At 56.5% G+C, this 10,394-nt stretch overlaps 4 protein-coding genes across 7 annotated transcripts in view; 2 read left to right on the top strand and 2 right to left on the bottom strand.

Moving 5' to 3' along the window:
* XAB2 (XPA binding protein 2) overlaps positions 1-3,284 on the bottom strand; it is a 10,063-nt gene extending 6,779 nt beyond the window's left edge. The window contains exons 1-4 of the mRNA XM_008050872.2: positions 3,178-3,284; positions 1,532-1,680; positions 1,119-1,242; positions 653-850 (exon numbers count right to left, since the gene is read on the bottom strand). Coding sequence (XP_008049063.2) covers positions 653-850; positions 1,119-1,242; positions 1,532-1,680; positions 3,178-3,228 — 522 coding nt within the window. The 5' untranslated portion in view covers positions 3,229-3,284. The remainder of the gene's footprint in view (positions 1-652; positions 851-1,118; positions 1,243-1,531; positions 1,681-3,177) is intronic.
* A 193-nt stretch (positions 3,285-3,477) lies between these two features.
* Positions 3,478-5,359, top strand: PET100 (PET100 homolog). 3 transcript variants are annotated; one of them, XM_008050868.1, is made up of 4 exons: positions 3,478-3,556; positions 4,264-4,350; positions 4,510-4,542; positions 5,178-5,359. In XM_008050868.1, the coding sequence occupies exons 1-4, from the start codon at positions 3,530-3,532 to the stop codon at positions 5,259-5,261; spliced, it is 231 nt and encodes a 76-aa protein (XP_008049059.1). In that variant the 5' UTR covers positions 3,478-3,529; the 3' UTR covers positions 5,262-5,359. The 3 variants fall into 3 exon arrangements, 2 of the variants coding, with proteins under 2 accessions (XP_008049059.1, XP_021564681.1); XM_021709006.1 differs by having other exon boundaries at positions 5,187-5,359; XR_503776.2 differs by lacking the exon at positions 3,478-3,556 and adding an exon at positions 3,642-3,798 and having other exon boundaries at positions 4,264-4,542; positions 5,178-5,243.
* Positions 5,360-5,362: 3 nt separating this feature from the next.
* On the bottom strand, positions 5,363-7,197 carry PCP2 (Purkinje cell protein 2). 2 transcript variants are annotated; one of them, XM_008050866.2, is made up of 4 exons: positions 7,161-7,197; positions 6,459-6,587; positions 6,130-6,254; positions 5,363-5,538 (listed from the first exon to the last, which is right to left on the bottom strand). In XM_008050866.2, the coding sequence occupies exons 1-4, from the start codon at positions 7,195-7,197 to the stop codon at positions 5,419-5,421; spliced, it is 411 nt and encodes a 136-aa protein (XP_008049057.1). In that variant the 3' UTR covers positions 5,363-5,418. The 2 variants fall into 2 exon arrangements, with proteins under 2 accessions (XP_008049057.1, XP_008049058.1); XM_008050867.1 differs by lacking the exon at positions 7,161-7,197 and adding an exon at positions 6,693-6,748 and having other exon boundaries at positions 6,459-6,573.
* A 2,956-nt stretch (positions 7,198-10,153) lies between these two features.
* STXBP2 (syntaxin binding protein 2) overlaps positions 10,154-10,394 on the top strand; it is a 10,182-nt gene continuing 9,941 nt past the window's right edge. Inside the window, exon 1 of the mRNA XM_021709004.1 lies at positions 10,154-10,318. Within this exon, the coding sequence (XP_021564679.1) occupies positions 10,154-10,318 (165 nt within the window). The remainder of the gene's footprint in view (positions 10,319-10,394) is intronic.

A 10,394-nucleotide genomic window follows, 5' to 3' on the forward strand; every position in this document is an offset into this window, starting at 1 on the left:
TCACCTCAGCCTCCCAAAGGCGCGGGATTACAGGCTGAGCCACCAAGCCCGGCTTACCTTGTTTTTTACAGTCAGCTCGTGTGCACTATCTATCCACTTAGACTAAAAGCTCCACTCAGGCAGAGGCCATCTTATTCAACTGTCCCCAGCATGCATTGCTATGCCTAATATGAATCAGGTGCTAGAAACTACTAGGAAATAAGAAATGGGCCAGATACGGTGTCACTCGCCTGCAATTCTAGCACTTTGGGAGGCCAAGGCAGGAGGATCGCTTGAGCCCAGGAGTTTGAGACCAGCCTGGGCAACATAGCAAGACCTTGTCTCTACAAAAAAAAGAAAAAAAGTATTAGCTGGGTGTGGTAGTGCCTGTAGTCCCAGCTACTCCGGAGGCTGAGGCAGAAGGATCACCTGAGCCCAGAAGGTCAAGGCTGCCATGAGCCGTGATCATGCCACTGCACTCCATCCTGGGCAACAGAGTGAGACCCTGATTCAAAAACAAACAGAAATAAATCACAAACAACCCCTGTGTGTCACTTCCAGGATCCTCCTCCCTATCCCATCTGTCGGGTGACATCCCGCATGAGGCCAGTACCCCAGTGAGGCAGTTTCTGGAACCTCTAACCTGGGGAGCCAGCCCACCTGCTGGGCTTACCTTGAGGAAGCGCCGGTAGCCTCGCACGGCTGTCTCGGGCAGTGGGTATGAGCGCAGGAAACGCAGGTACAGGGGCCAAATGCGAGAGTGCTGCGTGATGGGCAGTGCCCGGAGTGCACGGTCGAAGGTGCGGCGGGTGTGTGTGACACGCCCCTGGTCCATCAGGAATTGGCAATAATCTAGCCACAGACGGGGCATCTGAGCACGTGGGGAGAGGCAGCCAGGTCTGAGCTGCAGGCGCCATGGCCTGGCTACAGACACCAGATGTCCTATGGCTGAGCCACACCTGGAGTCTCCACATGTAAGTGCTGCAGAACCCAGAACCCCCAACTGCAGGACAGGGTCCACCCCAGAGGCAGCAGGACTCCAACCCGTATCCCTGCCGTGCTGAGCCCAGACCCCCCCACTTTGCCCACCCCATGGACTGATTCCCCACCCCCCTGTCATCTCCTTGGCCAGCCCCAACCTTGTGCATGAACACAAAGGCCCTCTCGTGGCAGTTGTTGACATCTTCATAGGCCGGGTCGGTCACACAGCGATGCTTTACCTGTGCGCGACGCGCCTTCAGGTAGCGGTACCAGAGTTTGTAGCTAGGGAATAGAAGAGAATAAACACTGATAGGTCACTTTATGGGCCTCCAGAAAAACAATGCCCTGCCCTAGGAGGCAATTGTGGGAAGAGAGGGCTTGAGGAGGGGCAACGGGTCTCAGCAATGAGGGAAGGAGTGGGATATCAGGGAAGGTGTGTTGACTCGTCAAGGGATGTGTGCATTCAATGACGGAACACACAGCAGTCACCTGGGACCTACGTACCAGTTTTGTAACAACTGGACCAGGTGGGGTGGGAATTGGTGGACAGGGTAGCTGGACCCATTCCTACCTGCAGGGTAGAAGCTTGAGCGCCCGCTCATACAGTTGATTGAGCCTGGGCTTCGGGGCACCCTGCTTGAACTCAATGTAGCGAAGCCAGCATTTGACAGAGAACTGGTTCCGCATGATTTCCTCCTCGTAAGGGAGGTCCTCTTCCTCCTGCGGGGGCCAGGGAATGGGGAGAAAAGACACCTACCCTCAGAGCCTGAGTGCAGCACCACTCGATTACTGGGGCTCAGGCCCAAACTCGACTTTCACCTGGATCTCAGATCCCACTGCCCACCATGAAAGCCTGGTCACAGACACTCGGGTGCCAGTCTAGGCCTTTACTCCTTAGAATTCGATGGGCCAGCCGGGCTTGGTGGCTCAACCTGTAATCCCGTGCCTTTGGGAGGCTGAGGTGAGTGGATTGCCTGAGCCCGTGGGTTCGAGACCCGCCTGGGCAGCGAGACCTCATCTCTACAATAAATCAAAAATCAGCCGGGCGTGGTAGCACACTGTAATTCCGGCTGTAGCCTGTAATTCCGGCTACTTGGAAGGCTGAGGTGGAAGGATCGCCAGAGCCCAGTGGGTCGAGGCTGCGGTGGCTGGGAGCAGCCACTGCACTCCAGTCTGGGCGACGGAGTGAAACTCCAACTCAAAAAAAAAAAACAACAACAGAATTCGATGGGCCACAATTGGACCCAGATAATCAGACTTCTCAGTCAGTAGGTTCCAGGCCAGACATGAGTCTGTCACCCAAACATTAGACTTTAGCCCTCCAAATCCTACCATCCAATCTCTGGCCCAGATCACCAGACTTCACATGCCAGACCTCTGCCCTGGACACCAGACCTTGTTACTTCAAAACATGCCACTTATCAGACACCAGGCTTTTGGTCCCTCAGGCTTCAGGCTCCCACTGCCACCACCTGACCCATCCCTGCCCCAGGCCCAGATGACCAGGTTTTTACCTCAGCCACCAGGGCTCTCAGGTCCAAACACCAAGCCTCTGACCCCTCAGGATCCCAATAGCTAGAGTCCAGCTCAACTCTGTCTCAGAACTTGGAAGTTAGGCCTTTATCTCAGCAGAAGAGTTATGGACCAGACACCAAGTCTTTAACCCTGGGCATCAAGAATCTGGTGAAGATACCATGCCTCTACTCGACACACCGAGTCTTTGGCTCTTCAAGACCCCATTGGCCATCCCTGACAAGTTCCACATCACAAGGGCCCTCCTAGGCGGGACACCAAACCTTCACCCCAGAAACGATAAGGCTCCAGATCAGGCTTAGATTGCTCCCAGAAGACCAAGTCTTTACCCCCCACAACCAGGCCCCTGGCCTGGTCACCATGACTTTACTTCAGGCACTAGGTCTTTACCTCTCAAGATTGAGTTATGCGACCTCCCCACTTTCCCATTCCCTGCAGGCCCCCATAACCGCTCCCGGCTTGGGACGCTATGCACTTAACCTAGACAGCAGCTATTTGCCACATCTGGTACTGGCCAACCCGGTGCGGACATCACGATCCGGACTCTGGCCCGTTAGGGTTCCCCAGCCCTTGGCCTGGCACAGTTTAGGCCTGAATTCCCCAGGCGACCAAGTCCCGATCCCCTGAGGCTTACAGGTACCATTTTCCCCACGCAGGCCTCCCCAGGGCGCGCCGTGGACTTACGAAGACAAGGTCCGGCCGCTCGGGCCGCGAATGTCGCGCCATCACCACCATTTTCCTGGATCTCCAGGTTCGGGCGAGAGTCGCGTGCTTATGACGTCTCTCGCTAAAGGCCCGCCCCTTCGGCCAGAGCCGTTTTCTATTGGCTCGACACTTCCAAACTGCGCAGCCCGCGTTACTGATTTCTGTTGGAGGGGCTTACGACCGGAAGCAGAAAGCGGCGCCTGAGGATGACGTCATCCTGAAATCTCTCAGCCAATCAACTTCAGCGGCGAGGACTGCGAAACACCAACGAGCTTCTGTCTTATTGGAGAGTCAACTTTGGGCGGAAGTGGCTTTGTAGACCAGAAGCGAGATGGGGGTGAAGCTGGAGGTGTTTCGGGTCAGTGGACAACGGAGTGGATTGGGAGGCTGGGCGGGGGATCTTCTTGGATCTGAGGATGGGGCTGTGAAAACGGGGAGAGTCCAAAGAAGGGACGTTCCTGGGGGGAAACTCTTGGGATCTGAGAGGGATCTCTCCTTGGAAACCTGGAGGAGGGGGCGCTAGGTTGGGAGGATCTCGAGTGGGACTTCTGTGTTTGGGGACTCAGAGAGGACTGGTCTGAGGACAGGCCTCCGCGAGGGGTGAGCTGAGGAGGGGTCTCTAAGAAGTAAGGTTTCAGATCTTGGACTTGTGGTGGGTGGGTGCGTGTCTCTGGCAGGGATCCTCCTAGACTTAGGGGTGTAGATTGGAAGAGTGAGGCCTCCTGGACTTTGGGGTGCTCCCGGGATCTGATTGGCTGGGGGTAATGACGTCTCGAGGAGGTGCCTTTGATTGTAGCTGGGGCCGGTGTGTGTGCGCGCGTGTGTTGTGTCTTTCTTTGAGAGGGCGACTCCCAGCTCTCAGGAATAAGTCTCCTGGGTTAGGGGCCTGGGCTTTAAGGTGTGAGGTTTCTGCACCCTTGGTGGGAGTTCTGGCATTCTTGGAGAGGTCCCGGGGAGGCACTTCCGGGCTTTGAAGGAGGATGGGTCTTTCAGGCTCTGAGCAACCTCTGCAGGTAGCTGGGGTAGGGGTAATCGCTGACTGCTCCTCCGCCCTCTGCCTTCCAGATGACACTTTACCTCACTTTCCCTGTGGCTATGTTCTGGATTTCCAATCAGGCTGAGTGGTTTGAAGACTATGTCATACAGCGTAAGGTGGGCACAAGAAGAGTGTTCATGGGTTCATTCCAGGAGTGGGGGAGGATATTGGACACCAACCTGCTGGGGACCAATGTCTGCCTCCCAACCCTGCCCTGGATGTGGGGATCTGGAAGCTCCTAACTCATACTCCCAGCTGTGACTTTGTCTCCACAGAGGGAGTTGTGGCCACCTGAGAAGGAAGGCCAGGTAAGGGATCTGCTCTTCTTCCCCCAGAAAGATGGAGGAGGCTGGATCTATGTGACCTTGATGGGTTTCAAATGAAAATTTTACCTTCAGCCATGGGTAGGGAACTGAGACCAGAGACGTGTGTGGTTTTCTTTTTTTGAGTTGGAGTCTCAGTCTGTCACCCAGGCTGGAGTACAGTAGCACACTCACGGCTACTCCAGCGTTGACCTGCTGGGCTCCGGAGAGCCTTCCACCTCAGCCTCCCAAGTTGCCAGAACTACAGGCATGTGCTACCACGCCCGGCTTTTTTTGTTTGTTGGTTTGTTTGTTTATTGTAGAGACAAGGTCTCACCAAGTTGCCCTGGCTGGTCTCAAACCCGCGGGCTCAGGCCAGCCACTCGCCTTGGCCTCCCAAAGTGCTGGGATTATAGGCTGAGCCATCAAGCCCGGCCATGTGTGGTTTTCTTATTGCCTTCTCCCTGAAGAAAGAAGCTTATCCCATTTGGATCCTGGTTGTCATTGGCATGGGGCTTCTAGTACAGACACTGAACTCTCAAGCCATGGTCTGGGGAGTAGGGGCAGGGTTGTAGGAGAGGAGTTCAGGCCCTGAGTTGTGTTCCCCTTCCTTCCCATCCCACCCACTTCCCCACCCCCAGCGTCAAGAGCTAGAAGAATTCAAAGAGAGGATACGGAAACAGCGGGAGGAGAGGCTTCTCCGTGCTGCCCAGCAGAACTCCTGAGGCCTCCGGGAGCTTGAATCTCAGCCCCTCCTCCTGTGAAGTAACGCACATTTCCCCTACTTCTGTGAAATAACAAATACTCAGTTTCTTTTTGCTTATGGAAGTGTTTTATTGTCTGTTTTCGGGGGCCCAGTGGGACCCAGGATGACTCAGACCCTCAGGGGGCTTGTGTCTGGGGCTGAGGACTGCTGTTCCGACGGAAGCCCAGAGCAGTCGGGTCCTGAGGGGTGAGCAGGGGTTGGGGGCTGAGGGTCCCAGATCGTTTCTGAACTCCGTCCTGTAGATGAAGGGGGGGTCAGCCAGAGGGAGGGACTGAAGGCTTTGCAGGCCAGAGGTGACAAAGACTGGAGAGAGGGTACAGGCAGGAACCCATGTGCCCCTTGTTCCCAGGCATCCATCTGTGTTTACTTTCGTGTCACCTGCCATTTAGGGTGGTATTTGAGTATGAGGTGGTGGGTGTTGGGGCTCTAGCTCGGGTCTTGATCAGAACCCAAGCTGCACATGAGTATGTGTGACGTTGACACACATGAATGTGCGCTTGTGTTCATCCTTCATAGGAGCTCACATGCTCTCCCCACTGGGCATGTCTTCCCAGAAAGGGGGCTTGTTCTCTCCCTTTGGTCTCCCCAAAACCTTCAGACTTGGGGGGAAGAGGCACAGGCTCCAGCCACAGCTGACACTAGTGTAGCCCCTGTATGACCTTGGGGCCCTCTTGGTCCTGTATGGGTCTTGGTCCTTGCATCGGAAGTCAGGGTGGTCGGTGGACAGAGAAGGGTGTTGGCCCCATCCACTCCTTGCTGGGGTGGGGACAAGGTCAGAGCTCACGACCAGGTGGGTCTCTCCCCGACACTGGCAGAATGTCACCTACCTTGTAGCCCACGGGCTGGAAGCCAGGCAGGTTGCTGATTGTCACACGCTGGTCATCCATGCGGCGGCCCTGGGTGTTAGCCACCATGTCCATGAAGCTGTCCATCTCGGGTGCAGGGTCGCTCTCTATGTGGACCATAGCAGACTCTGCAGGGTTCAGCCCAACTGGGGCCCCCCCACCCCACCCCTTCACCCCCACTCGGGTTCCAGGATGCACAGTCTTCTCTCCCGTCCTGTGCCCCCAGACTCACAGGTGCCCTCAGATGGCCACGCACCCTGCACCTCTGCCCCATTACATTCCCTGGACAGCACTCCCACGCCCTCACTCACCGTTCTTGGCGGTCTGGCCTGGCTCAGCCTGCAGTGAGCAGCGCTGTCCCTCCATCCGGTCACCCTGCACGTGGCTCAGGAGGTTGAAGAAGCCCTCCTGGTCTGGGGATCCCGCCTGGGGACAGACCCACCTGGTCTGGTTGGCCCTTGGGCTCCAGGCCCCTTCTGCTGCCCCCCCCAGTCTGCTGGCTCCCAGACCCCTGGACCCACCCTCCCATCTCCCTCCACTCTCACCATGGTCCCGCTGATCTGCTGCTCTGCAGAGCTGCTCTGAATGAGACATGAGTCTCCTTCCCAGTCCCGGCCCATGCCCCCGCCCCACGGGCCCCAGCTGGCAGTGCCATTTCACGTGGTGCTGTCTCAAGGGACAGGCTGCGGTGCCTGCGTCCCGCCGTCCTAGATTGGGGCCTGACTGGAGGGTGGCCTGGGAGTTGGAAAACGCACCAGGGAAACAGTCCAGGAGCCGCCCCCAGGTCCCATCATCCCACCTCGTGGGGTCGGCACCAACAGCCCTGCCTGCTGCCCGGGCTGGGCCTGGCACTCAGACCCTCAAGCCCACCAGCACTTTCTGACAGCAGCAACTGGGTCAGGGGTCCTAGGAGACTCGCTCGCTAATGAGGTGCCCTACAAACTAATTAGTCTTGTCAATCATGGGCCCTGAGACCTTGAGCTGGGGGCGGGGGTGGGGTCCTCTCACCTTGACGCCCTGCTCCTCTTCTTTCTCCTCCTGGTCCGTCATTGTTCCTGGCCTCTGTCCACTTTACTGCCGGCCTCAACCCTGCTCCAGAGAGGGCCTTTTAAATGACCGGGACATGGGGGTGTGGCTGCCCCCCCAGCCCCAAATCCCCAGCTCATGTCCCATCTGCTCCCACCCAAGCTTAAGCCCCATAAAGATGATCCAGATAATTGTTCGCCCACAACGATGCTGGATCTGGCGTAGAGGGTAGGGGGCAGGGTGACCTGGGTTTGGACCTTGCTGGGCCTGGCAGCAATGACCGGTCCCCAAGGACTCTCAGGTGGGGCATCACAGAAGGCGAAGGCCTGAGCCGTGTCCCCACAGTTGGCAAAGACAGGCCATCAAGCAGCTTGAGCTGCTATAGAAACCAGTGCAGGATGACCCTACCTACCCATGCAGGTCCCTCCACCAGTGCCTGTGGCCTTGACCGGCTGGAAAGGCAGTTGCCATCTGCAGGGAGTAGGGGAAGAGGAAGCTGGAGCCCAGGACTCCTTCCCTTCCTCTGCACATTCAGACCCCAACTCTATCCCCTTGGCAGCTCGTCAAGGGGCCTCCTGGCCACCCTTCCCTCAAGCCAGTGTTCCTGACCACTTTCCTGTGCCAGAGAGGGCCTTGGGGCGTGGTTCTCCCCCCAGCCCCAAATCCCATATTATACCCATCTGCTCCCACTCCCTAGATAAGAAAGTCTGGGCTCTCCTGTCCACGAGTCACCCACATGCCAAGTTGAGCTGTCTTTGGTCCATCACCCCAGCCTCAAGTGGGAATAGGAGGTGAGGAGAAGCAGAAGTCCCTGCCCCTCCTCTGAGCCACTGTGACATCCTTCAGGACCTTAAGAGGGGATGCCCTGGGGGATCCCTGTCCCCTCCCCAAGATGCGGTTCTCACATCCAGTAGAAGTTTCTTTTCAGAATAAGTGGCCTGCACTCTCATGGCCCCTGCCTGAGGTTCCCCCCACCCCATGAAGGACCAAGTTTACACCCTCTCCCAGTCCTCCATGCCAGCGAGATGCCCTGCTCCTCGGTGGGGGGTACCCACTTCCCAGGACTGCTGGGAGAAAGCACCACAAACTTAATGACTTAAAGCAACACCAATTTATCATGTCAAAGTTAGGGAGGCCAGAGCTTGAAATTGGGTGTCATCAGAGTCATGCTCCCCCTGAAACCTGCAGGTCTCAGGATTCCTTCTTGCCTCCCCCAGCTCCTGGTAGTTGCCTGCAGGCCCTGGTGCCCCTCGCCTTGTCTTTGTCACTGCAGCACTTGTCTCTGCCCTGTGGTCACATAGCATTCTCCCTGTCGTACCTGTCGTTGTGTAGCTGTCTTTTTTTTTTAAACCACCTCCACAGAATCTGCAGACATACGGCCATCTTTTAAGGACACCAGTCATATTGAATTAGGGGCCCATGCTACCCCAGTGTGACCTCATCCTAACTGCTAATATCTACAATGACCTTATTTCCAAATAAGGTCATATTCTGAGGTACTGGGGATTACTACTTCATATCTCTTTGCAGGGGGGACAGCAGTCCCAATTGACTCTCCCCCCTCAAGGGTCAGGCTGAGAAGCTGGAGGTGGCTGTGGCTTCCATCCTTTCCCCCAGGATCTGAAGGGGACCCTAGCTTTGACTGTTCAAAGCTCTTCCCTTGGGTTTTTTTTTTCCATTGGAGTCACCCAGGCTGAAGGGCAGTGACACCCTCACAGCCACTGCAGCCTTGACCTGCTGGGCTCAGGGGATCCTTCCATCTCAATCTTCCAAGTAGCTGGAACCACAGGCATGTGCCACCATGCCCGGCTGAATTTTTGATTTATTGTAGAGACAAGGTCTCGCCAGGTTGCTCAGGCTGGTCTCGAACCCACGAGCTCAGGCAGTCCTCTCGCCTCAGCCTCCCAAAGTGCTGGGATTACAGGCATGAGCCACCTTGCCCAGCTTTGCTCCTGTTGTTTTAAAGATAAAACTCAAGCACCTTGAGGTCCTAGTGCTGGGATTACAGGCATGAGCCACCTTGCCCAGCTTTGCTCCTGTTGTTTTAAAGATAAAACTCAAGCACCTTGAGGTCCTAAAATGGATAATGCGGCCTGTGGCTGGATGTGGTGGCTCATGCCTGTAATCCCAGCACCTTTGAGAGGCTGAGGCAGGAGGATTGCTTGAGGCCAGGAGTTTGAGACCAGCCTGGGCAACATAGCAAGAACCTCATCTTTATAAAGATAAAGACATTTCTCTGGGCTTGGAGTGGTGTGTACCTGTAGTTTCAGCTACTCAGGAGGCTGAGGCAGAAGGATCACTTGAGCTCTGGATTTTGAAACTGTCAGATTCATTCCTGTATGTCCCATGTAAGTGGCAGGGGGCTTGGCACCTGCAGACACTTCATCAACACGGGGGACCCAGTTCCGAAGAGCAGGAGCCTGTATTTGCATATGTACATCACACCTTAAATCCTTGACCTCGTTTGCGGGGGGGGGGGGGCACTGGGACAGTGCCCTCCACGTGGCAGGGCGACAGCACCTAGCACACATACAGCAGAAGTAGGCCTCAGAATTCCAAGTCGAGGGTGAACTTGTGTGTGTACGTGCGCAAGCGTTTAAGGGTGCCACTTGGCCCAGCGTGTGAATTCAGTCACAGGCCCATGATCATAAGTGTGTGTGTGGTCAGGTGACTGTGAGGCGAACCCAAGCATTCCTCCGGGGACAGGCTCCTGGCTCAAATTTCAGTAGGCACACTCATGACATGGTCTTGGATTGGAGATCCCGTCAGCCTTGGTTTCTTTGACTGCGTTGCACTCTCTGTCGGGTCCTGGCGAGATGGAGTGAGGCTAGCGTACAGGTGCCGCACACAGTAGGTCTCCTGAATCCATCAATGCCGTCCAAATCTGCTGCCGCTGGTCCTACGCTTTGAGGTCTAGAAGGCAAGTGGGCCACGGTTCTAGGGCCGGAGGTTGGTGGCCCCGTGGCCTCGGGCAGACACAATGTATCTCGCTGACACAGAAATGCCTGGGGAAGACGGACTGTGGCCCTGCGACCTCGCTTCCCAGGACACAAGCCGGGGAAGTGTGCGTCTGAGCTCCCGTCGTGAGCGTGTCGTCGGGGTGTGCCCCCCCAGCGACTTCGTGCACGGCGGCGTGGACACACCGGTCGGTCCTGCCGCCCGAGGGACCCCGTGAGAATGAATCGACGGCGGGGCAGGGCCAGGTGTGCAGGGGGCGGGGC

The sequence above is a fragment of the Carlito syrichta genome, unplaced genomic scaffold (assembly GCF_000164805.1).
Source record: "Carlito syrichta isolate Samal-C Ts95f unplaced genomic scaffold, Tarsius_syrichta-2.0.1 Scaffold153894, whole genome shotgun sequence".
NCBI classification, from domain to species: Eukaryota; Metazoa; Chordata; class Mammalia; order Primates; family Tarsiidae; genus Carlito; species Carlito syrichta.

Excerpts from the sequence above, each read along its gene's own strand:
- PET100 (XM_008050868.1), top strand. The coding sequence starts at position 3,530 with ATGGGGGTGAAGCTGGAGGTGTTTCGG. Across the intron at positions 3,557-4,263 it reads TGAAGCTGGAGGTGTTTCGG|ATGACACTTTACCTCACTTT; the intron begins GTCAGTGGACAA and ends TCTGCCTTCCAG. Across the intron at positions 4,351-4,509 it reads ACTATGTCATACAGCGTAAG|AGGGAGTTGTGGCCACCTGA; the intron begins GTGGGCACAAGA and ends TTGTCTCCACAG.
- PCP2 (XM_008050866.2), bottom strand. The coding sequence starts at position 7,197 with ATGACGGACCAGGAGGAGAAAGAAGAGGAGCAGGGCG. Across the intron at positions 6,588-7,160 it reads GAAAGAAGAGGAGCAGGGCG|GGGTCTGTCCCCAGGCGGGA; the intron begins TCAAGGTGAGAG and ends ACCAGACCAGGT. Across the intron at positions 5,539-6,129 it reads TCCAGCCCGTGGGCTACAAG|GACGGAGTTCAGAAACGATC; the intron begins GTAGGTGACATT and ends CTTCATCTACAG.